Raw genomic sequence first — 26,090 nt, forward strand, 5'->3', positions numbered from 1 at the left:
ATTATTATTTTATAATTAATTTATTTATTATGAATAATAATAATATTTTATTAATTTTATTATTATTATTATCCTTAATCTATTTTATCATTATAAGCAACAAGAGGTATTTTAGTAATTTGAAACAATCCATTCCAATTGCAGAGTAAAGTAAACACATAAATGGGAATTGAGTTCATTCCGATTCCGATTCCAATTCCGATTCCGATTCCGACAGCTTAAATAAACAACTTATTCTGATTCCTATTTCCCATTCTCATTCCCATTCTAGCCTATTCCGATTCCAACCTATTCCTAGTAAACACATCATTAAAGTGTTATTTCGATCTCTTACATCTTTATTTAACAATAAAATTTTAACAACAGCTCTGTAATTTTTAAGGTATTGCCCCATAAAGAACTCCACAAGAAGATCATCTACAGGAATATAAATATTGGCGCTAATTTCATAAACCATTTGGTCTATCACTCTATCACCATCTTCACCAAAACAGGTATCAAATTAATTTTCATCACTAGAATAACATGATAACAGCTCATCAGCATCGTCATCATCAGATTGAAACACTTTAGGCTCATTTGTATTCTGGCCAAGTTCAGTGGGTTGGTTATAGACATCATTATCATCACTAGCAGAAAGGCTATAGACACTATTATCAGAGTCATTGCCGCAAAATGGTGAGTCTATGTATTCATCTCTGTGTTTGAAATTATGTTTTTATGGTTGACTAGTATTGAGATTAGTTATTTGGCAAACCTGTGATTTAAGTTTTGGAGTGTTTGGTTAGGATGCATTTGTAGTTGGGATATTAATATTTCATCATTGTTTATGAAAACATGTAGAGGTGATTTTTTATGTAGCAATGAGGATAAGAATTTAGAATTAAATGAGGTTTGTCTCTACTGCATAGAGGAAGTATGAAAATGTTGCTCATTTTCTTCATTTATAGCCAAATCAACCATTATTTGATTAGTTTCATTGCTGTTACAAGGGCTTGATTTTTCGTAGTAAGATGGTGATATGAAGTAAGTGTCCAAAAAGTCTTCATACAATGACGAATTACATGCCTTAGCATTTAACACTCTAATTTTCTTGTTGGCATCACTTCTAGGGATGAGGGCTTGCTTAGTTTGGGATTGTGATGAGTTAAGTGCACTAGCCTCATCATTATAGCATTTGAAAGAGGTTTAATTATAATATGGGTGATGTTTCGTTGCCATTTGAAGAAGGATTTGGTAGTAAGGTTTTAGGTTAATAGTGGTAGTGTTTTCATCTACCTGATTGTAAGTGATCTTCTTACTAAATTAACAGGCAATGACATTATCTCCAGTTCAAGATCCATGAGAGAGAGGCCCTCATGGTTATACAATGATTACAATTTGAATAGATCATCATTACTAAGGATCTTAATCAACAGATTGTCCCATGATTGTGTAACAGTTAGCTTGAATTTCTCATCCAAATCATCTCTCTCTTATACACTAGTTTCATTACTTTGTTCACAAGAATAATTGTGCTCATTTTATCTGGGTCAACTTCACTTATAAAATGTCTTTGGCCCATAAATGAAATAGAAATGTTGTTGGTTGATCATCAACCATTTTTTCCACCATAAAATAATGAAATGATGCGCAAAATAAAGTATCAGAAACAATAGTCAACACTTTTTCCAACAATCAAACACTTATGGCATAAAAACAACATGAATAACTAAATAAGTGACACTAACTCATTTATAATTGAGAATAAAACTGATGAACAACTAATTTAACCCAAAATACTCAATCGTGTCTAATAATTTTCTAAACATCCATTGATAGAGCAGAGCAAAGGTATAAACAATTACGAAAGAAAATGGGAAGTAACTATGTAAATGAAGGGCATGAATGTGATATAAGAAATAATTAAAAACACAAATAGACATGCAAAGAACATGAAAAAAAATTCAAAAAATTAGTAGTGAGAAAAACATCAATAGCATGAAACCTATGACTAAAATGCCTAAAACTCAACATGCAAAGAAATTGGACATTCAATTTCATGTTGAAATTACTTAAAAATAAGAGCAAAATAAAATTATTCAAAACTAAAGGAACCCACCTCAATATCTTTAGCATCGTAGATAGAGAGAGTTATCTCACACTCACTCACCACAAATGACAACATATTCATTCTATACACTCTATACGACATGGCTTATCAAAAAAGAGCTATGATAAGTGAAGGATTAGTATCATGGAGGGAAATTATCCTCTAAATATGTGCTATTCCCTCCAAAAACCCATACTTTTTTGTTTAATCTCAGCTAAAATTGCAGAGTTGCAATGTTATAACAGTACATGAGTGCAATGATTTATAACATCACTATTCTCGTCAATCTATGTTAACATTGCATTTTTCCTTTCCTTTCCTTTCCTTTTTTTATTTTTTGCTAGTCGTTTGGGTCAATCCTCACTTTTACCCTTTTAAATAGTGCATTTTGTCTTTTTTATATTTTTCTCCTCAATCATTTGCGTCAAATCTTACTTTTACACTTTTACTGTCAAAACTAATGGCCAAAGTTGCTAATTAGAGGGCGTCGTGATGGTGTTGAAACATTAGAGTGGGCGTCAACTTTTGTTGAAACATGTGGGGGCAGATGAAAAATAACTTAAATATTAATGTTATAATAAGAACTTTAAAAAAGTATGGTGACTTATTTATTAAGTTGCTAACAAAAAAGCAGCCCCTTACTCACTTCTAAAAGTTATTGTAAAAATAAAAAAACTTATGCAATAAATAATTTCTAATGAATTTTACCAAATATTATTTTATTAAAACTAGTGAAATAAACTGTTTAAATTCAGTAATTTCAAAATAGGACCTAAAAAGTATATTTAGGCTAACTGTGGCGGATAAAAGCAAAATTACAAAACTTACGTAGTGTGTTCGCACATGCTGTAAGCAATCACACAAAATCTGAAAATCATCGCCCCGGACGGAGGGACAAAAGAACCCCACTAATTCCCAACGCCACGTGGCAAAGAATCGTATACGCTAACTTTCCCAGCCTCTCGGCCCCAAGCCACACTTCCCGTAGCACCCTTACCACGTCCACCATCGTCAAACCCTATCTCTCTGTGTCTATCTCTGCTCTCTCTCTCTAGATTAGAATTAGATCGATTCGGTCCTCGCTCTCCCCCTATGAATTCCATCTCCAAAACGACACGCCGTTTTCCCCATCCTTCCTCCTTCTCCTCCTCCTCCTCTCACTTTCTTTGATGATCATTATCCCTTTCTCTCTCTCCGCCTCCTCGTTCTCGTTCTCGTTCTCGCACGATTCGAAAACCCTAATTTCTCCGCTCTCTCTTGATTCCCTCCTCTCGAGACTCGATTCATGGAGGGCTCTGCGGCGGACGATCTCGGAGCCCCGGAGTCATGGGAGGTCGCCGATTTGGACGCCACCATGAGCCGATTGGGTCTCTCTTCTGATTCGAACCCTCACCAGCTCGACGACCTCACCGACGCTGCTTCTTCTGCTGGTGCTGCTTCCGCCTCTGCAGCTGATAATAAATTCTCCGAGGATGTTATCAATCAGGTCGATCAGTTCCTTCGCGAAGCTATCCAAAACCCTCGCGAACGACTTTCCAGTAAGTTTGTCTTTAGGTTTTTTCCTGTGTGTTTGTTCTGTTTGGACATATGAATTTCTTATGCTTATTTAGTTGTTTACGGATTACTGTACTATTGTGCATTGTATTAATGATACATCATCATTGTGATGTTGATGATAATGAAGTTATAATGATATTTCCCGCTACAAAGTTTTGACAGCGACTTGCATTGGTAATAGCTATGTTCAGGAAATGAAAATGTTACTATGACTAATTAATGATTTTCATGCGTTCATGATGGGTGTAGATGGCCGGGGAAAATGAGTTGTAGAAAATTGATAACATAAAGACTTTCTAATCTTGTGACTGGGAAAGATAGAATCTCGGTAAGGACTGGGACTCAGAGAAGAGGAAGATTTTGTTACACTAATCTGTGTATTGCAGAATCATGTAGAGAGTGAAAGCTTATTAGGAGAACTGTGCAATGACTGAAATTAGTGAATTTATAGAGGTTACACTCTGTGTTTGCAGAGATTGACATACATAGTATCTTATAAATCATGGACCATGTTTGAAAAGCTTAGTTGGCGAAATTGAAAGTTGTGAACGAGTTTTTCGCTTCTTGGTTTTGCACTGTTGTTGAGAGGGTGCATAGTATTTTCAGATGTTATCTGTTAGATTGTTCATTTTTTATTATAAGTTACTGCAAGTTCCTCATGCAGCTGATGATATTTCGGCTTATGAGCTTTATCTTGGTTTTCAGCCTGTTTGGATACTTGCACATTCTCTAAATACTTACACAGTTTGTATTTTTCTCAATATAGTTTTGAAGCATTCAATAATGCGGCAGCACCTAATCAGAGATTAATGAGTTTTTGAATTTCTAACTGTGCAGTTATTAGAATGTAACTGAGCTTGAATCTGTTGTGCATGTATGGTTTTGAAAGATGAGCAAAAATGTGTTCAGATCCTTCAAATATTATTGTTGGTTGTATAACTCATCTTCTATTAACAATAATGGTCCAAATCTCTTTTGTTCAGTTCTGCGGATGGAGCAAGATGTTGAAAAGTTCATTCGTGATCCCACTCAGCAGCAATTTGAGTTTCAGCAGTTGCCTACTTCATATTTGCGCTTGGCTGCACACCGTGTGGCACAACATTACTCACTGCAGTCAATGGTTTTGTTGGACAATAATTTACCTGACGGTTCTGGTTCCAGAATCATTGTTAGGAAGACTTCTGAGTGTAGGCTCCCTCCAATTCGCTTGGCAGACATCCCTGTAAATTTGCCCTCTGAGGACAGTGGTGCTGTCAAGGTTGCAATTAAACAGAGGCCACAAAAGAAATCCCAGATTTTGAGCAATTCAAATTCAAATTCTTCAAAGGCAAATAGCTCCAAAAGTGTGGAGGAAAGAAAAGAAGAATATAATAGGGCTCGTGCACGGATATTTAATTCTAATAATGTTAGCGGGGGTGACACTAGAAAACCAGAAGCTGAGCCAAAGTTGCAGGATGGTCCATTGGGAGTGGGTCCGGTGGGAGTGTTGAAGATGGAAGAGAAACCTATTTCCAGTGTTCCTGATATTAATTCTGGAAGGGGTCTGATTGATTCTTCTTCTAGTAGCAGTAGGTCAGCAAGAAATAGGATGGAAAAGGAGCCAGTGGGTAGGTATAAACCAAACAATAGGGTCGCCATATTTCGAGACCGTGAAGTTGACCGCAAGGACCCTGATTATGACAGGAGCTATGATAGGTAATTTGGGCATTTTATTTTGCTTTTTTTGATGTATTCGGGTCTTGGGCCTTTTGCAGGAGTTATTAAGTTTGTATGTGATGTGGTTGAATTTCTGCTTTTGGGAGGGAGATGATGGTTATATCCTGGTTGAACAATGAGGTTAAACTTTTTCCTTATTGCTGGTTTCTGGCTTTCTCTTTCTCATTCAAATTGCTATTAGTTAATTGCTATATAAATGACTAGGAAAGTTTTCCTTTTCATTAGATGGTTTCTGTTCACACCTGATAGTGAGTAGTCTTATTATTTGGTCTGCTAGTTCAAAATGTAACCTTAACTATTTTTTGTTTTTGTGCTTTCAGCTCTTTATTTTCCTTTTTTCTTCTACTGGATATTTGGCTTTTTGAATGGTATATAAGGTTCTACTAATCAGGTCTGGGCTCCCGACATGTAAATGGTCTGAAACTGTCCAATGTTGTAAGCATGGTTTCGCCTATTTTGCCGTGCACAGCTTTCCGTCATGTTCTGCAGCATCTTCTTCATTGCACTTGATTTTATAGACTCTTCATTTGCTCGTGGTTGAGTCTTGTTTGATTATTAAGTTTTAATTAATTAGACTTTGATAATGCGATTTCTCTTTTAAATATTTTGATTGAGCAACTCAACTTTGACCAGGAGATGAAAGCTTTATGATTTCAAAACAATTTGCAGTTGATTGTATGCATTGCCCGACAATATGTATGGAAATTAAGTTTTATAATAACAGAGAATAATGAGTACGGATGAAAATTCTTTAGGTAGCAAGGATGTTATAAATTTAATAAAATAATACATAACGCTGGACTGGTTTCTGTTCTAGGATTTTAACTGTTTCATTGACAGATTTGACAACTATGCTCTTGTGGACTGCTTAGCTAAGACAATTGTGTTTTTCCTTCTTACCTCTCAGGTATGCGCAAAGATTTGACCCTGGGTTTGGGTTCAATGGCGGACCATACTCCATACAACCTATGTACGCCCCTGCTTTGAACTATAACACTGAATTCCCGCAACTTGGATCAACTCATAGGCCTCAGATTTCTAATGAGCACCATCCTCATCCTCTTCCTCAACATCTTCCTGGGCCATGGGCTGCACCTTCAGCCCCCAGAGGACTTAGATATGGTCATCCAGAAACAATGATGCCTCCATTTAATCCAAATCATGTTGGTGCGCACTCCACGGCTGCCATATACATGCATTCCTCCCAGTATCCTTGTCAGCATCCTGGAATGCCTTTTATTCATTCTCATGAACATGTTCACCAACCTTTTTCACAGGTATGAAAAGTCTTTTAATTCTACTTTTCTAGTTTTCGTTAGAAAGCTCCAAATAGTTTCTTTCCCACTGTCGAAACCTTATTTCTTTTAGATACATGCTACCTCAAATGAATTGGAATACTTGCTCTTTCATTTTTTGGAATAAATTTAATGGGAATCACATTTTCATGTTCTTTCATGGTGCATGAGCAATGCTGTGGAAGATCTGGTGGATGGGTTGAGTAGTCATAAGAAAGTCTATGGTCATAAGAAATTATTAGCAGCTTACATTTTATTGATCATCATATGGTGTAGACTCAGAAATTAAATAAGATATATGGTTTATTGTTTACTGACTAAACTACTTTTGCTACGCTTTTGTACTACATTCTGTTACCTGTCCCAGTTTACATGGTAACTGATGTTGGAAGATTTGATTATGATTTTCTCTCTACCTGACCTCTGTGAAAACCTTTCTGCAATTGCAAGTGTGCTAGATGGCATCTTTTCCACGGTACAATTTGGTTGGCTATATATATTTGATCATTTTTCATACACGTCTTTTTCCTGGATGATGCATATAGCATATAGCTAATCCTCAATCTCTAGTGTAAGTTCAGCTTCCATAATTTTGCCCCTCACCAGCCAGATCTTGGTATCAGTTGGCTGATGTTTTAGGCCTGATTTAGTGTGTCAGATGACCCAGAAGAGATATACTTGTTAAAAATATCTATCGTCTCCTCTAATGAAATAAAGTTATAGACAAACTATGGCTTCAACGGCTGGGACAAATCAATGAAAAGATGACGAGTGTGGAGCTGCTAGTTTAATGTTCTTTTTAATGAAACCAAATTGATTGATGTCTGCAGTTCTCATTTGTAATATTGAATTCATATCTTAGTAGCGGTCTTTTTCCTGCTTTTGCTTGACTATCCATTTTATGTTGTGCCTGTGCAGTCTCAACAGCAACCTGACACGAGTTTTGGATTAGCCCGGCCCCGGTGAGGGGCTTGGGCCATGCCTGCACCCTGCCAGCTGGAACTCGAGCTTCAAATATTATGGGCTGGTATACTGATGCACGGATATGTCAGTTGGCAGGAGTGCAGGCATAGAGAGCCGAGGTGGACAGGAACGAGAATTTTTCAAATAGACATCGAGTAATCATTCCATTCCACCATCCTCGGTCTCACTTGGAGCTTTATCCTTGATGAAAAGGATAAGAAGCTCAATCTTTTAGAGATCCATTGACTGGACGAGCTGAGAGCTTCTGTTTGCCTCGGATGATAACGAATAGATCGAGTGTGGTAGCTGGTTACATATGCACTGTTTTCTAATGAAGGTAAGTCTCTTTGACAACATAGCCTCATCTTTCTTTATATTGTCTACAAGTTTTGCTTAGATTTAAGATATGATCAAACCAGTAAATACACCGTTCCACCTTTTCTACAGCATGAATCGGGGCGAGCAGGAAAAGTTGATGAATTTTTCTCTGAGAGCTGGCAATTTTTATTTGGCTTGTTGGAGCTTTGGTGTGCTTGCTGCTACGCCCCTCTTCGATAAAAGATCAGTTGCTTCCCGTCTTTATGCTTTGCCAGAACAAATGTAATTTGACAAATCTTTTGATTAATGTCCTAAAATTTATTTGAAGAAATTAGCCAGACCTCTTTGTAAATATCTTGTGGCGGATTTTTTATTTTTATGATTTTGTCCTATAAGGATTACCGTGTCAGAATTTCTAAAGCCAAAAGCATCTGATATGAAAAGTCCAGGGAGTGTCCGTCGGGTGGTCAAAGCGAGTTTCGGTTTGGAATTCTTTTGCCAAGGGAGACAAGTCGGGGCAAATGTTGGATATGTTCTGGAGTTGTGTGTGTTCATCAGTAAAATTGTTCATCAAGGTGGACAAACCGGATAAATGTTCTAATTTTATCTAAATTTCGATTAGATTTAAAAAGGTCAAATTTAAATTAGAGAGGAAATAAATAATGCTATATATTTTATTGACACGAACTCAAACTTACTAACCATTGGCATAATAAAATTTCAAAATATTATTTTACTGCATTTACAGAAATGGTAAATCTTGACAAATTGTTGGATCTCTTATCCTGAATGGGTAATTCAAGCAACTTCAAATAATTAAGAAATGTTTTCAACATTTCAGTAAGTCTACTTGGAAGCTATTCTAGATAGGTATCACTCAATATTACATCACAAAGCGTTTTAAAGGTTACAAAAGGTCTTGGACTTGATAGGCATTTTTTTCTTTTAAATTAACCAAATTTTTTTTTCCTTGAAATTTTGTATTTTTCTTTTCCCATAAATACTAAGTGATGAAGAACTCATGTGAGTTTTGAAATTTCAGAAATAACCCTTCTGTCCCGTTGCATTGCTGCCAGACTGCCATCACATGAACAACATCCAACATATCTTAACCCACCAACACATGCAGCACTCTCTTGCTCCATCTGGTACTGCTAGCAAATAACAATCGTCTTGTGGCCTAAGCATCTCCCTTTAATTAAGTGCTTTTACGTGCAATGCTCTAACAACTTCATTAAAAAAGGCTCCCCTTTTGGTGTTCTAATCATTACCCAGCTCTTCCTCTACTCTCAGACGGTTAAAAGGTGCTTCTATAATCAAGTTCCTCAACTTGAAAAAAGGCAGACAAGATAGATTTGTACATGTATTGCTTTCAAGACTATTTATATATCTCAAAGTGCTTTTTTCACTTCTGCCTTTCTTTCACAAGCTGTGCTTTCACTTTTGAATCCTCTTCACCGAGGACTCAAGGTTTGTATTTCTTCTGTTTTAAACATGAAACTAGAGCATCATGTCATCCTAAATTTCAGTCCTACAGTTTCAAGGCTCTTAATAAGCTTTTGTGGTACAATATCATATAGCTTCTTAATGGTAACTCTACATACTCTGTGTGATTTCAGGTGAGTATGGACAAGCTAAACACACAGCTATACCTGCAGAACTGCTACATAATTCAAGAAAACGAGAAACTGCGAAGGAAGGCTCAACAGCTCAACCAGGAGAATCAGGCTTTGTTGTCTGAGCTAAAGCAAAAACTATCAAAAGGGTATTCAAAATCAAACCATAACTCAGATCGGAATGTTAGCTCCACTTCCTCCTCAAATTCTATGGATTCAGGAAAAACTTGATCAAATTGATACTTCTGATTTTTCAAACCTCTCAATTTAGCCAATATCCATATGTTGGGTAAAAAAATTTTCATTTTCAGGATCAACAATGTATTTCTAAACTATAGAGAGTATGATGAAGAAAAATATTACTAATTCCAAATGACCACAATTAAAAACTTAATAAAAATCCACAATTAGCTTCTTGTCTATGCTGGAAAAACTTTTGTAAAAAGCTTTGAAATGTCTGTAACCAATGTCTATATCCTCTGTTCCACAATGTATTTCTAAACTATAGATAGTATGATGAAGAAAAATATTACTAATTCCAAATGACCACAATTAAAAACTTATTAAAAATCCACAATTAGCTTCTTGTCTATGCTGGAAAAACTTTCGTAAAAAGCTTTGAAATGTCTGTAAGCAATGTCTATATCCTCTGTTCCACAAATCTCTCTCACGCTGCAAATCAAGAATGCAAAAGTCTGTCTTTAGAAGAAGAAAAATAGAAGACAAAGATAGCAGTGTTGAATTAAGAGATAAATTCATTAGCTTTATGAACACTAAAAGATTCTTCAGAGTAGCAGTCAGCTAGAATCAACAAAAATAGATACAGAAATAGCAATTTGCTTCATTTCATATCATGGTTCTAATAAAAAATGCAACTCAACAAATTGTTTTGTTAGCAAAGATACTGATTGGATTCTATATTATTACAGATCGTTACAAAGTGCTGGACTCCCAAGTCAATGAAATATAAGCCACTAAGGAACATGATTTGTCTGCTCCCGTGTTTATCAAATAAGACAGTAAGACACGGCCATTATGTGACTAGGTTGCAGTGAATAAATTTATTAAACCCTACTTATTATGTCACAGATAGGTTACACACGATGTGTATGAACAGTTTCAGCTTTTACTAATTTTAAAATCTTGCTTTTTAAGTGGCAAAACTGAAGTTAACATATTATTAGTCTCTCTATTTAGCATAAAAATGCTAAAGGTTGATTGGACCAAACCCCAGCAAATTTTGTCACCTCATGAACAATTATGTAGATTGGTTACTCCATCCAACCCTGCATCAGTGACAAAGTAATTAAAATTTAGATACCTGTGCATTGAAAGCTGAGCAATGCCACAATCAACAGTACGGATGCCAACCCCAGAGGCAAGTATGGGCCCTATTGTGGATCCACATCCCATGTCATTTCTTACAACGAATTCCTACACAAAAGTATAGATTTTGGAAGTTATGTAGTCTGCAGTAAATATTTCAACATAAAAAGCTATAAAATACAAATGTACAATGTGTAAACAGGTATCATATATTACAGTCCAATAACACTATAAAAATTTCTTTCCACATGAAGGGAAAGTTTGATTTGCAAACCATTGATATTTCAAGTTGTTTTATATTGTTTATGTTTATCAATAAGAGACATCTTTATCAATAGTGTGTGTCTAACATATGGTGAAAATAGATATATCAACTTCATATGCTCATAGCATACGAACTAAAAATCCAATTGGTTAGTACACTAGTTCTATAAATAGATTAGTCCAGACTTTAGGACCTAACCAATGATCATGACTGAGCATCCACACAATTTGGTTAAAATTTCTGTCAACTCAAGTGCAGAAATGTTAAACCACCAAAGAGTTGACTACAAAATGTAAACTGTTTATGCCTGTTAAGACATATATAATCCCTTGTCAAGGATGGATAATAATACCTTCAAGCCTTCTTTTCGTTCTCAGACAATTGAATGTATTTGAAAATGGTTAGCATGAATATCAGTCAATTATCTTAGTAGCATAACTCCAATGTAATCTACTACAAACACTCTTCAGAGCATAAATTTGAATTTTAAACAGCTGGTAACAACTTTTATCTCAAAATTTAGACCAAGAGTATAAGATTAAAATACATTAGGATGGCTCAATGATGAAACTAGAGCCAGGTTACTTGGTATGTATTAGTTGGGTTAACCTCCAAGAACCCCGGGGCTCAATTAATAAAAATTAAAAAAGAGAAAAAGAAGGGGGGGGGGGGGGGGGAGGAAGCACATCACAAAGGTCAGAATTCATTTTTCACAAATAACTGTTTAAGCTCAATGATGAAACTAGAGCTACGTCACTTGGAAACCACTAGTTGTATGTATTAGTTGGGTTAACTTCAAATTTGATTATTGCATTAGCTTTCAAGGGCTCAATTATTATTATTTTTTAAATAAAGGCACATCACAAAGGTCAGAATTCATTTTTCACGAACAACTGTTTGACGATGGACCACGAATCATTGTGATGAGACCGTATAATTTTGAAAAATGGTACTTTTTTTGTTGTGTAGTGATAAGGTGCCTAAAAGAAGATTTTTCATAATTATGTCGAAAACTGGTGAAAGCAAGCAATTAAACTGAATTTATTTTCCTACTCCTTGCTATAATGACTCAAAAATGGCTGTTACCTGAGTTGGAAGGTTATGGAGTTTTGCTATCTCTTTAAAAAGAAAAGCTGTCACCCCACTAGTAGCATAACGCTGATTTGCATTGTGCTTGATGACAAGACCTTTTTGCATTTCTGGCCGATGGTGTTCTTCATGCTTCTCACTGAAATTTGGGTGAACTCCATGGGCCATGTCAGCAGATACTACACATAGACAACGCCACAGAAAAAAGGATTAATGGTCATGTTGATTAAGAAATTGCAGAATTGACATGTAAACGAGCATTAACATGGAACATATTCCAGGTTTGGATGTCTGAATGTTTAGCACCAGGTATCTGTGTTATAATTTATGTTCATATCCGGTTGTACTTCAGTAAAAAAGGAAAAATGCGGTATCTTAAAATTAGAATAATAAAAGACAAACAAATGAAAGTTAATATCACAGAAGAAGCAGAGATATTTAGTAGAAGTAGTAAAAAAATTTAATTTCTAAGCAAAAAATCAAAGAAACAATTGATGTAAGTAATATTACAACACTAATGAGAATAGATAAATTATAGATCCAAGTACACCATAATCAAAATGTGCCTTAAAGCTTACCAAGAAAAGACTGGCGAATTGTGCACTCAAAAGATGTCTCACTAACATGCTCATGAGCTAAGGAACCAACAATGCGTCTTATAGCTTGAAACATTGTTGGTGCACCAGCTCCTTGATATGAATCTGAGCCCACCTGTGCAATAGGAGTTAAAATTCAGAAATAACTTTCGTATACCAGCCAATCCACATAGGGAAGCTGCATATAAAAGATTTTCAACATTAACAATAGAAACAATGCCGAATAGAACTTGAATCAATGCAAGAGCAGAAACAAACATCTGCTTTATCACCCAACTTAAGAATGATAATGACTTTCCCAAGAAAAAAACTAGTGGCCAGTCAACCATTCATCTTCTGTTACCGTTAAGATAACTACTATAAATGTGCGGAAACTGTTTAGAACATATATTTCAACCTTCTATCTAGCTGGAACACATAACAATAATCTCCAAAGGACAAAGCAGCAAAGGAAATAACATTAATGCTTGATCGCTCTTACAATTAATAGTTTCTAAAATTACAAACTTGCCTTGATCAAAATCATGTCAAGCATAGATGCTTCATAGACTGAGGATAATCCTGAAGCATCTACATATTTAATATCTAATTATCTAGACTATTTTTTTCAGAAGAATAAGCAGAAAGATAGAACATTCTCTGAATAAGCATCCAAGGAACGAAAAATGCTCTATTTTATGCATGGTTACAAATTGTGGAAACAAATTTACCTCTTCATTGTCAAATAAAGCAACCATCCGAATAGCATGTTCACTTGATAAGTTGCTAGGTGACACACATGAATCAATCAGAGCTCTCAAACCACAATAACTTGAAGCAAGATTGTCTAGTCTTCCAGAAAATATGAATTCATTGTTTGCGCCTCCAAGGCAGCTAGGTTGGGTATCACAAATATTCAGCTCAATACTCGCTATGTCATCGGTGCCACAACCCAGCTCTTGCGACAAAATCTAAAAATAGATGTAGCAAATAAATTTTAAACCAATACCCCAACTGTATCACCAATAGCATCCAATTTCAGATAAGCAACAGCAATGGATCAAACAAGTAGTTCGGCTAATAATTACAATTGGAGAAAATCTTTGATATCCAATAGAAAACTCATAACACCAGTCTACCATCAAGACATCAGTACATTTTACAGATCCGTACAGAATAAAAACACTGATCTCGAAGGTCCAATTGTATAGGTTTAAAAATAACAGGAAATAGATTGAATGTTTGAGATCATTTAAAGACAGGTGCTCATGCACACAAAAAATAAATCCATCTTAATTGTCTGAAGAATCTTCATGATTGCATTTTAGATACCATAGGATATTCAATTACTAAAAAGTCAATAGTTTTGTCAAAAAAGTTTCAACTATAACTTATCACCATTAGCTGCCTCTGTTTCCTATCATAGATGCACCAAAAAAGTAAAACTGAAAGGGAAAGCTCAATTTCAACCACCTAAAGATCTATCCTCCACTATCTTATCATTATTACTCACTTTACTTCCTATATGACAGTAAAACATTTAAAAGGATACCTGCATAAGCTGTGGATGGTGAGTAACTTTAGAAGATGATGTACTGCTTTTCTCTTTTGGCTCTACAGATGTTTCCTCTGATTTGGTTGCAAGTAGTGGGATTAGCTGAGTCTCCAGATTTGGTTTGAATCCATCCTTGTTCACAGTACTGTGCTAAACAACCAAAATAGAAACAACTTACTTACATAAACGAGTGTATGAATACCAGTCCATGAGATGAAAGCAAAAAACTTTCACTGGATATCATAAAGTTGTAGTGCTGTACCAACACCAATAGCAGAATCGCCAATTATAAAAATATTAAACTACAAATGCATTATAAAATCCCAATAGTAAATCCAACAGGAGTATTGATCAAAGAATAAACACTCCCTGTAGCTCCTCTAGAAGCTACCTAGGTTCTAATACCGAAACAGATCCAAAGTTGTTTAAGATCATTGGCAAGCCTAACATAAACTCCATGTACAAACATAAACCCATTTAATGAATCAAGTTCTGAACTACAATGATAGAATATGGCACGACAGAAAAGTAGTAAATTTGAACATGAGTTGGTAAGTCATTTCACCAACTCCTGACAAGATGTCTCAAACTTCCAAAACCAAGTTCACCCAGTAATTTGATCATTCTCTTCACTTCTTTACTATTTTGTATCTTCCTCACTGCTGAACAGAAGAAACTTAACCATCCTCTATGGATAGAAAATCTTATTATTTTCTATTTTGTTCATTTTATATTGAATTAATCTTAAACAATTGATTGCAGCCAACCAAGGTCGAGGAAATGGTCACAACAACTATAACACAACTATCAACAGAAAAATTCATTTTCTCTCTATTATTTTTATATATTGTACATTGAATGAATCTTAAAGAATTGATTGCAGCCAACCAACTCATTGATACATATAAATTGAAATCAATATATAATGCTCAAAATATAATTTCTATGAAAAATAAGGAAGCAGCAACAAACTGTTAGAAGAATTAATTGCAGCCAACTGAAAAACAGAGATATCAATTGAAATCAACATGTAATGCTCAAAGTGTAGTTTCTATGAAGATTAGGGAGCAGCAACTCACCGGTCAAGATGAATAGCCAATGTGGGTACTCTTAGTAAAGGTCTTTTAACTTTGACAAGCTTGTGCAAAAACGAACCATCACTACCTCTCACTATAACCCTTCCTGCAACAGTTAAGTCCCTATCAAACCATGTATGCCATAAACCACCTCCATAAGTCTGTACATTCACCATCAAATAACCAGATTTTGATGACGCAGACTTTGGTTTAAGTTTGAGACACGGGCTATCAGTGTGTGCCGCAATAATGTGAAAACCATTACCGACACTATACCTGCACAAAAGAAGAGAAAGTACCATTAAAACATATAAACACTTACCCACAGTGAAAAACAGATTCAAAGTGCGTTTGGGAGTGCTTTGGTATAAATCACTTCAAAACATGTCCTATAAAAAAAAACTTGAAAGCAGTTTACGTAAAAGCATTAGAAAGCGCTTTTGAAGATAGCATCTCTCGCGAGCTATATCACAAAAAAGAAGTGCTTAATCAAAATAAAAAATATATCACATGGAGGAGTACTTTCTGGAGACACAATGGATAACGTAATCATTCTAAATGCTAGTTAGAAAGCACTTTTCAAGGAAGCACTTTCAGAGCTTTCACATAAAAAACACTTTAAAGCATCTTAATTACTTTTGTCCAACAGCGAAAGCAACCAAACAAGACATGTTCCTAGTAAAGAAGTATCCTCCACCAGGCTTAAGCTCCCACTCATCATTCTCATTCAACAATTCAAATCCGGCATCGATTAGCAATCGTTTCGCTTCAGCTGCAAAAGGAAGCAAATCAAATAAATTACAAAGACATCATTAAAATTCAGTTAGATTGACGAAAAAACGACAGCGTTTTAGTGCAACACACCGGTAGCGTGGAATGGAGTCCAAGATTCGTTGAGATAGTCAAGAAGATCCCCAACTATCGAAGAAGAAGAAGAACTTTGCGCAATCCCGCTTGTGCTGAAATTGTGGAGGGTACGTGGACGATAGCGATTGGACGAGGGGAAAGAGTGATGGAGTTTTGATGAAATAACGGTGGTTCTAACGGTGGAAGACGGATAATGAAAGAGTTGGAGCCTCGCTACAGTCAACCCCGACATGTTTGTTTTTCTTTTGTGAACGAATGCTATCTCGTTCTGGCTTTGGTTTCTTTTGGACATAAAATTTGAATCGGAATGAAATCTGAAATGTAGCCTAAATTTATACGAAAAGTCTAAATTACCCTTCAACGCACTGTCTATTTTGTCTATTTATTTATTTATTTGTTCATATTTTTCACTAGAGTAATGTTGATATACTTTAGAGATATAAATTTTATATCCAAACTTAGGTGACACCAACAGAAATTAACTGTTTAAATTGAAAATGACAAATCTTATAATTAATTATTACTTGAGCTTATTAGATAATACCACATTAACTAAGATACACATTTTGTATTAATATATCATTATTATTTTTAAATGATAAAAAAAATAAGGATAAACAATTAAGTGAAGTGATGTAACTCTATATAGAGTTAATCCTTGCTATTGATGCAAAGGGAAGTTGATATATATGTATATATTTCCAACCTAATTTAGACTTCTATCATGTTATTGATGAAAATAACTAGAAGAAGACTTAGCATGGTGGGCACAGTCTGGAGAAGAATGGCTAGACTATCATGAGGCATCTCTCGAAGAGAAGCTGTCTGATGAGGCATAGTCCATCCTTCCTTATATGGGAGTGAGACAAAGTATTTTTCTTTAGACCATAACTTATATGGAATGTCTGCATAACACTGTAGGAGTTCTTTGTGCTGGATTTCAAAGTTCTGGACTAAAGATTTTTAGATTTTCCTCTTATCATCCCTTCCAAAACTGGATCGTTGCTCAACCCATGGAATCATAAAAGAATGGGGTTGTTGATCGACGAGACTAGTAAGTGTATAACCAAATCCTTATGGATAGAAAGTGAATGGAGCAATGAGACTCAAGAAGTCTATTCCAAGTAGTAGGTCTTCTCTTGAAGAGTTATAAGTGAAGAAAAAAAATGCTATTTGGACTAAAGAATGCTCCATCAAAATTTCAACATAAAGTGGATGAAGTGTACAAACCTATATCAGAATTTTTTCTGATATAGATTGATGATGCCCTTAAGCTTTCCACTATAATGGATAAATGAATATGAACAAAACAATAAGCCCTTGCAAGTCTATGAGTCACTTGTTTTCTTACCATTCTTGATATAAGATGGCAAACTTTTGAAAAAGCTTTGATTTCAACAGTTGGGGTGGGACTCAATCAAGGGCATGTAGTTGTCCAAGTAGAACCAAACTTTACCCTAGTCCTACACAAACCAATCTCCCAGAAATCATAAAAGTCTTAGTCCGAATAAATAGATTAACTATGAAATAAGATGAATTAGCCCTTGCAGTTTACCATACGATGACCTACAAAGTCTAAACCCACATGTTTTCTATGAGCCATAATAACATTCCTATCACCAGATTTGCTACTGGAGAAGGAAGAATCATTCAACCCAAAACTTTCAAACAAAACCAATTGAGCATGCCACAATTGATAAATGAATATGAGCATAACAATAAGCCCTTGCAAGTCCATGAAACGCTAAATGTAGACAGGCTAAAAGATGGTAGAATATCAGTTTCCCTTCCTAAGGAAGCCAAGCCAGTATATCCATGTAAAAGATGCCAGATTGAATGATGGCATCCGATGTCCTACTCGCACATGCCACGGAGATCCTGTTCAGCCAGATTTATTGGTGTAATCAATGTTCCATAAACTAGAGAAGAGTCTCTGAGGAGAGTATCTGATGATTATGCTGCTGTAAAATGGATAATCCAGAAAGCAGATCCAACAGAATTCAGACCCATAAAAAAGGCTATTAATTGGAGCAATATCAATGCTTCAGAACAAAATAAAGCATTAGAAGAAATTATTGCTCAACAATCGTAACTGGCAATCCAAGTACAAGAGATACAAAAGCAGATCAAGAAGACTCAAAAAGCCTAGAGATTCACAAGAAAACAACTATCAGAATGGCATAACCAACCCACAAAGATAACAATGTTTGCAAAGACATGAGCAGACAATGATAAAGAAAGAATGAGGACTTTACGATGCTATCAAGAGTACTATAAAAGGCAACAACAAAAAGAAAAGTCCTGGAAAAATGACAAGCCTTCCAAACCAGCTCATGTATGGGAAGAGAGCTCCATTGATAACAACACCAAAGCATTCTGGAGAAAGCTGTGAGATGCCACAAGTACAACCATGGCCAGTTATGGCTACAAAATAGGAAACTGAAGATTCAGATAGTTCATTTAGATCTAGCCGAACAATTGAATTCTCTCATTCCTCTAGAAGATCAATCATGATGGAAGGAAGACCCTATTTCCTTGCTAATCCAACATATGTGGACACAAGGAGGAGATTCTCCCGGCCATCTATATTTAAAGCAGGCCAACACTCAGGAGTAACTTCATCAGCAGACCCTCAAGAAAAAAAGCCTTAGCAAGAACAGCCAGAGGGCATACAAGAGGAATAAGGCCAAGAATGGGAAACACGAGTGCAAATCTCACACGTTCCTATGGCCAAAACTTTCTGGAATATTGATATTATCAAGCCTACAAATGATGGCTTGGTATGAAGGAGAATGTCAACGGGCACCATAACTATCTAAATAAGCTGCCATGCAGAGACTAATAGCGTGTTTTACTGGATTTTTGAGAAGATGGTGGTCCAAAATTTTAACGCTAGCCCAAAGAGAACATATGTTGAGTCAAGATGATCCTTGTGGTGCTGTCCTAAATAATCTTACACTGGATTTCACGAGTATTAGAGCAAGAGAAGTACAACTGATGGAAAAACAATTCCTTCAGAATAAGTGTTGTGATGTCTAATAGCTTGAAGAGTATTACATGGAGTAAGAAAGACTTTACTTTCTCTTCCAAAAGCCCACATACACAATTCATTGAACATTTTTCCTCAACATGCCAGGACCAGTAACAGAAATACTTGAAACCAAGTTCAAAGTTGAAGCCATTATAGATTTAACAAACTTTGGATTGGCATAACTGTATCAAATGGCTACTGAACTGATCCAGAATCATTGCAGGAACCAAGATCTCAAGAAGCACATGAAGCAGATAGAGAAAATCTCTCTATCTAAATATTGTAATGACAAACCCAACAAATTTGGATGCCATGACTGAGGCAACTCATGTTCTTATTCCAAAAAGATCCACAACAAGAAAAAGAAGGCCTAGAAACTAAATAAAAGCAAGAAGTACCGCTTTGTGAAAAGACGGAAGTTCCAAAGAAAGTTAGACAAGTGTTTTATTTATGGAAAAAAAGGATATTATGCAAAGCAATACAAATCCAAGAAGCGGATCCCAACTAAATTACTCCAGTTAATTGAAGATCAAGAATTTGATGATGACTACTACACATGGTCTGACGATCCTAATCAGGCATTACTCACAATTGACTTGCAATCTTAAGAGTTTGATGCAACAATTGAATCAGATAAGTCAGAAGAATCTTCAGATGATGAAAAATTCCTTACGTTCTTTGAAGAACATTATTGATCTCATAATTCAGTAAGCACCAACATTCAAACCATATGTTAAGGTCATCCACCAACTATCAGACAGTAAGTAGATTGCTCTCACTACATTAATTGATACTGGAATTGTTTCTTCAATTATTCATGGTGACTACATACCTAAAGGGTATCATGTACTAACACAAGTTAGCTTTGCTGCAGCAAATGGTGATCAATTTTACAGTCATAAGTAGAAAGATAATTGCGGTATTCGACAAGCTTTTGGTGTCGATAACGACAAAAGAAGAAAGATCAAGTAGTGCAGAGGCTGTGAGGGTAGGAAGCCCAGCAATCAACGAAGATCGAAGATCAGCAACAACCGATGGGGGTGGAAGATCACTCATGAATTGATTTGAAGATTGTTAGAAAAACAATGATAGTAAACCAGCAAAAATTGGACAGATTCAACGAGACAATCAAGGCGTGCGTGAGCACTGTCCTTAATACCAAATTTTGCGCCTTAAGATACAATATCTCGGTGCAAGAAAGACGATCAAAGGCGGTTTGATCTCTAGGATACAATAACTCCTATTGCGAACCTGCATTCAACACCATAGTTTAGAACAACAAAACTAATAACGACAAAGAAGATCGAAAACAACACAGAAAAGAGAGCGAAGCAATTTTTAAGATAACAATTGTATGGTGCAATTGGCTTTTTATATAGATACTCTCTAGCCTTTGTAAATACAAATTATAATTATACAAGGAATTAAAATAAATCCTAATTTGATTAGGAATCAAATTCTCAATATAAATCAAATTAAAAATAATTAAAGTAAACTATAAAGCCATAAAAAGTGGCCAACCCCGTGCACATACATGGCACTTTGCAGGGGGGTCCCCCTATATAAGAGTTATTGGGCACGAGGGCTTAATTAATAGATTGCCAGAATGAGGTCCTCTTTTGGGTTTGGTTTCGTGCGCATGAGCCTCCTCTTTATGAGCTTATTACTATACCATATTTGGTTTCTATAGATAAACTAACTAAAGCTCTCTTATCTAAACAATATGGGATTTTGGTAATTTGAAATACCAACTCAATCCCTAACACCATATAACAATTTGTCTCAATCCCTAACACCATATAACAATTTGTTCACCCAAATAAACTGAACCTTATTTAATGTCAGAAGCCTTGGCTGATCCTCAATGGTTTCAAGCCATGAAAATAGAATTTCAAGCATTGCTGGACAATCACACTTGAACCCTAGTTCAACATACGCACTCTATTAAAGTAGTAGGCAACAAGTGGGTCTTCAGAATCAAATATGACCCTAATGGCGGTGTTCCTAGGTATAAGGCTAGACTAGTAGCAAAAAAAATTCTATCAAACTTAAGGAATTGACTATAATAAGATTTTAGTCCAGTTGTTAAGGCCTCCACAATAAGTCATTTTTAGCTTAGCTATTATGAATCAATGGCCCTTAATGCTAGTTGACATTAACAATGTTTTTCTTAATGGTTATCTAACAGAAGAAGTTTATATGCATCAACAAGAGAACTTTATGAATCAATCTATGTCTAATCATGTATGCAAGCTTCGAGAGGCATTGTATGGCCTTTAATAGGCCCCCAAAGTTTGGTTTGACAGACTCAAACAAATCTTGACACTTCAACATGCTTTGAAAACTCAAAGTTAGACACTTCTCTCTTTTTTAAAAGGTTTCATGGCCATCTCTTGCTTGTTTTGCGTATATAGATGATATCATTGTGACAAGCTAAAGTTCACATTTGATAAAGTAGCTTATCTCTCAAGTTCAGTCAACTTTTGCTCTCAAAGACCTTGGAGAGTTTAACAACTTCTTTGGAATTCAAGTTGCTAAAAACAAGTTTGGTCTCTATTTTTCACAGACCAAATACAAGATTATGTTGCTTTGTGTAAAAGCACTATTTGTACTCCCTCAACTTCTATGACCGAAAGTATTCCTTTCACAAAAACTAATGTTATGCCTTTTGATTTTGTTACTTTGTGTAAAAGCAATGTGCAATGTTAACTAGGTCGGAGTAGGTTTTTAGTGAATAAATTAAGTTCTTAGTTGCTCCAACCATCAATCATTGGCAGACATGTAAAAGAATCCTTATATATCTAAGGGGTGTTTTACATATGGGCTTACAATTCTATAATTATAGTATATTGCACATTGATTGCTTTAGTGATACAGATTGGGTACAGAGATGACAACAAGGTCTATAGTTGGATATTGTGTTTTCTTTGGTCCCAATCTGGTTTCATGGTGTTCTAAGAAGTAAGCAATGTTCTCTAGGTCCAGTACTAAATAAGAGTACAACACCCTAGCAATGGCTACTTTTGAGGTTTTATCGATCAAATCCTTACTAACTGAACTTCGTATTTCCCTTACTTCAACCCTTATTCTTTAGGGCGACAACCAAAGTGCAATTGCTTTATCCAGCAATCCTAAGTTTCATCATGTACTGAGCATATTGATCTTAATGTTCATTTTCTAAGGGAAAAAGTTGCTAATCAGAGTCTTCAAGCGTGCTATGTTCCGAGCTCAGTCAAAATAGCTGACATTCTCACTAAGACTTTATCTTATCGTCTTTTTCATCACTTATGCACCAAGCTTAACCTTGTTTTGCCAGGTTGCGCTTGTTGGGGATGTTGAGATATTATGATATGCTGGTTTTACAAGCTTAATGCAGTTGTTAAACAAATTGAAGAAGACTAATCAAATGATGATGATTTTCGGGTGTACAAATGGTAAGAATAAGAGTAACTAGCTTACAGTATCTGATGTAGTTTAGAGTATTTGGTGTAACTAAATAATAGCCGGTAATTTGTAATTTGCTAGAAAGATTGAATTTGTTCAGATTCTGTTATTATATTGAAACTAGTTGCAACTATAAGCATCTATAAATAGAGCTGTTATCAATTCAATTTATAAGCTAGATTCATATTTAATAAGATTTCCAAATTAATCTAGATTTCTTCTTATTTATTTTCTCTTCATTTTCTCTCCCTCTAAATGGCTTAATAATTCTAATAGAGTGTGACAGGCAGTGGTTGAACATGTAAGAAAGATCAAAGTTTCAAAATAGATTTAATTAAAAAAATAAAAAGAAAGGTTGTGTAGCTAGATCAAAATGTTTATTATAGAACAACTATAACTAATGGGAACTAAAAAAACTAAAAGTGGTTGACTTGCACATAAGATCTAAGAAATCAAGGAAGGTGAAAAGTTAATTTTGTAGGTGATAACAATTCTCAATTTTACTTAAAATCACTCATTCTATTGCTGACATTAATAAAAAAAAATGATCTATAAAAATTTTATCGTGGGTCTTTAGTTGTGAAGGACAAAGTGCTAAAGCGAACTATATGGTGAAGAAAAACTAAAAAACTGAAAAAGCCATGAAACAACTCTTTTACATGAAAAGATGGGGAAACCACAACAGCAAGTGCTAAAATATATTTTATCTTGTAATTCTTTTTTAAAACTCAATGAAAATCAAATTATTCATTTTTGTGATCCTTACCAACAAGGAAAAAAATTAGAGATGAAATTTTAATTTTTTTTAAAAAAACATCAGAATCACTTCGTAGAATGTACATTATTAAAATTCTATCTAATCATATTGGAGGTTTATATAGTACAAAAAATGGATTGAGGATTGAAATAAATTACAGAGAAAAAATGGAATAAATTAACTAATCAAAAGAACTAAATTAAAAAAATTTAAATTAATTAGTTGTATGTTGCAACTGCAATCATATTCCAAACAATTATTAAAATCAATATATAAAAAGGCTAAAAGCTCATTTAGTCATTTATATTTTGAGGTTAATTCTTATTTAGTCCCTATAATTTCAAAAATACCTTAAAACATCTCTATCATTAAATTGTTGACACATTTGTTCTCACTTTTTATTCCTTTTTGCTTAGTTTTATAATATTACTCTCTTACAACAATATTTCTTTTTTTGGATACTAAAAAAAAGAAAAATTTAATTACCAATTTAACCTTAAAAATTAAAATAGAAAAAAATACATATTAATTTTATGGAACACTCTATTGTGGAGTTATATATATATATATATATATATATCTATTTTGGTTACACATCTCTTTTAATTCTAGTTAAGTTTTTTTTTTTCAAAACCACCAAGAAGCCGGGGGTTTAGGCCTGCTCGTACCTACTTGTTATATAAATTAGTTAAAAAAAACAAAAAGCGGAGGATATAAACCAAAACCTCCTAACAAAAGTATGATTAACAAGTAATATAGCGGAAAGTTCCCTAAAAAAACCCAATTAAGGTGAAATCAATGTTGAACATATGGGATCCAAAGAGCATCCAATTGAAGAATGCCATAGAAACCACCTGAAAGGTTCATAATGCTAAGAAAACGTTGACGAGTCTGATGAGTACAGGCCGAGTTGGCCATGAAATTAGCAATGTTGGATTTTTTAATCCAATATTATTGGATCCTTAATCTAACATTGGGTTTATATGTTCAAAATTATATATTGTAGACTGTCTTATAAGGTTAAGCCCAATTAAAAGTGATCTATTAAGGTTTTCAGTATTATGAGCTTTAATGTATCTAATAGGGTGTGAGCTTTTAATGTGTAGAGATTAAATGATATTCTAATTCTATGATGGGCAAAATTAGGAATACTTAATGGCAACAGAAACAAATTGTCTATCTAAGTGGTTATGGTCCCCAGGTTACACGTATCTTTTTATTCTTTATTGGCATCCCATCATCAGAGAGAGAGCAGTAAAAAACTTAAGGGATTCTCTAGAAGAACGTGTAGATCTGGAAGGCTAACCACATATCCTTGGAGAGCAATTCAGTATTATTGATTCAGGTACGCTTCCGCATAATTCATTAATTGATTCTTGGTGATACAACATGAATGTTCCTACATTATAAGTGATGATTTTGACCAAAGATTTTCTTGTTCCAACAAGAAAAATATGTAGCCTCCTGAAAGACATGCCTGATTATGATCGAATCCTACCAAGGAGATAAGCAAAATCCCATTGTATGGAGCCATGAAAAATAACCCAAGAAACCATAGTTGCTTATTAGACTCCATCTTAAGACAAAAAATCCAAATTGAGTAGCAATATCCAAACCCTCTAGCCATCAATTCAGCAAACATAATAGGTTGGTGTCCAGACAAAGAACCAAAAGTAGTTAACATCACTATTCAGTGGTCGCGTATAAAACTACTAGCAACAAACATGCCAGGATTGCCTCGAGAACAAGTATCCTTACTCAACTTCACCTTCTTATGCGGTGGCTACAACTAAAAAACCCAATAAACCAGCTTATAAAGAGGCAGAATAATTTACAAACCATTCGTAATCTAAGTATAAAAAACTCCCCTCAATTGAGAAGGTTTAAAGCTAAAAGTATAGCGAGCGAGTCTAATTTCAGAATCCACCTGAAAAGCAATAACATCCGTATGAAAGGCAAAAAAATTGAACTTGAAATCATTTTGAGCCCTCCAGATCTGTATATAATGAAGCATGGAATGAGGACTCAAACATGTTAAGAAGAATGGACGCATCATCGCTAATGAACAAGCAAAGCATAGGGAGAAGAAAAAATTGAAGTTATAAAAAAAAAAACTGTTGCCAGATCTATTAACCAATAGGTAATCCAAAAATGAATGCCTGACAGTCTCAACAACCCAACTGCAATGACACTGAGAAACCATGTAGATGCCCCTCAAGAATAAATGTCATCCGTGGCAAAAAAACCCACGTATTAAAAGAAAAACTAGACACTGAAAGGATATGTCACCTCAGTCAAGGTCCAAGATTCGCGAACAATCTTCTAAGTTGACCGCATAGATAAATGTCACTATCCTTAGATAAAGTCCAATGAAGCATATCCGGCCAATATAAAAAATGAAGACTAATAAAAGGCTTGCCCTATCCTAAACAACATTATTCCAAAAATAGGACACAAGTACCATAGAATGAACAGTAAAGTTGTAAAAGAAAGAGACATAAAGCTAAATCAACATTCATACAAAAAACTATTACCACTAAATCTAACT

General features: G+C 35.0%; 2 protein-coding genes and 1 long non-coding RNA gene across 4 annotated transcripts; 2 read left to right on the top strand and 1 right to left on the bottom strand.

Annotated features, from left to right (window-relative positions):
- The first annotated feature begins 2,995 nt into the window (after nucleotides 1–2,995).
- On the top strand, nucleotides 2,996–8,336 carry LOC102619616 (uncharacterized). 2 transcript variants are annotated; one of them, XM_006485152.4, is made up of 5 exons: nucleotides 3,004–3,630; nucleotides 4,633–5,344; nucleotides 6,273–6,642; nucleotides 7,579–7,960; nucleotides 8,071–8,336. In XM_006485152.4, exons 1-4 carry the CDS (start codon nucleotides 3,378–3,380, stop codon nucleotides 7,624–7,626), a joined length of 1,383 nt encoding a protein of 460 aa, XP_006485215.1. In that variant the 5' UTR covers nucleotides 3,004–3,377; the 3' UTR covers nucleotides 7,627–7,960; nucleotides 8,071–8,336. The 2 variants fall into 2 exon arrangements, with proteins under 2 accessions (XP_052295272.1, XP_006485215.1); XM_052439312.1 differs by lacking the exons at nucleotides 7,579–7,960; nucleotides 8,071–8,336 and adding an exon at nucleotides 7,028–7,578 and having other exon boundaries at nucleotides 2,996–3,630.
- A 692-nt stretch (nucleotides 8,337–9,028) lies between these two features.
- On the top strand, nucleotides 9,029–10,622 carry LOC127901756 (uncharacterized). The gene is made up of 3 exons (XR_008054021.1): nucleotides 9,029–9,411; nucleotides 9,561–9,706; nucleotides 10,487–10,622. It is a non-coding gene; the product is annotated as an uncharacterized LOC127901756 (long non-coding RNA).
- LOC102619132 (probable aspartyl aminopeptidase) lies at nucleotides 9,921–16,591 on the bottom strand. Its single transcript, XM_006485150.4, has 9 exons — nucleotides 16,308–16,591; nucleotides 16,080–16,215; nucleotides 15,447–15,719; nucleotides 14,365–14,512; nucleotides 13,544–13,783; nucleotides 12,816–12,948; nucleotides 12,235–12,416; nucleotides 10,879–10,991; nucleotides 9,921–10,229 (listed from the first exon to the last, which is right to left on the bottom strand). Exons 1-9 carry the CDS (start codon nucleotides 16,540–16,542, stop codon nucleotides 10,121–10,123), a joined length of 1,569 nt encoding a protein of 522 aa, XP_006485213.1. The 5' UTR covers nucleotides 16,543–16,591; the 3' UTR covers nucleotides 9,921–10,120.
- Nucleotides 16,592–26,090: the final 9,499 nt, after the last annotated feature.

The sequence above is a fragment of the Citrus sinensis genome, chromosome 4 (genome assembly GCF_022201045.2).
Source record: "Citrus sinensis cultivar Valencia sweet orange chromosome 4, DVS_A1.0, whole genome shotgun sequence".
In the NCBI taxonomy this organism is placed as follows: domain Eukaryota; kingdom Viridiplantae; phylum Streptophyta; class Magnoliopsida; order Sapindales; family Rutaceae; genus Citrus; species Citrus sinensis.

What these genes read in the sequence shown, in the direction of transcription:
- LOC102619616 (XM_006485152.4), top strand. Translation starts at nt 3,378, where the DNA reads ATGGAGGGCTCTGCGGCGGACGATCTCGGAGCCCCGGAGTCATGGGAG. An exon ending in CCCTCGCGAACGACTTTCCA is followed by an intron (nt 3,631 to 4,632) that starts GTAAGTTTGTCT and finishes TCTTTTGTTCAG; the next exon opens with TTCTGCGGATGGAGCAAGAT. An exon ending in TATGACAGGAGCTATGATAG is followed by an intron (nt 5,345 to 6,272) that starts GTAATTTGGGCA and finishes CTTACCTCTCAG; the next exon opens with GTATGCGCAAAGATTTGACC.
- LOC102619132 (XM_006485150.4), bottom strand. Translation starts at nt 16,542, where the DNA reads ATGTCGGGGTTGACTGTAGCGAGGCTCCAACTCTTTCATTATCCGTCT. An exon ending in GACTCCATTCCACGCTACCG is followed by an intron (nt 16,216 to 16,307) that starts GTGTGTTGCACT and finishes TTCCTTTTGCAG; the next exon opens with CTGAAGCGAAACGATTGCTA. An exon ending in ACCATCCACAGCTTATGCAG is followed by an intron (nt 13,784 to 14,364) that starts GTATCCTTTTAA and finishes ATCTATTTTTAG; the next exon opens with ATTTTGTCGCAAGAGCTGGG.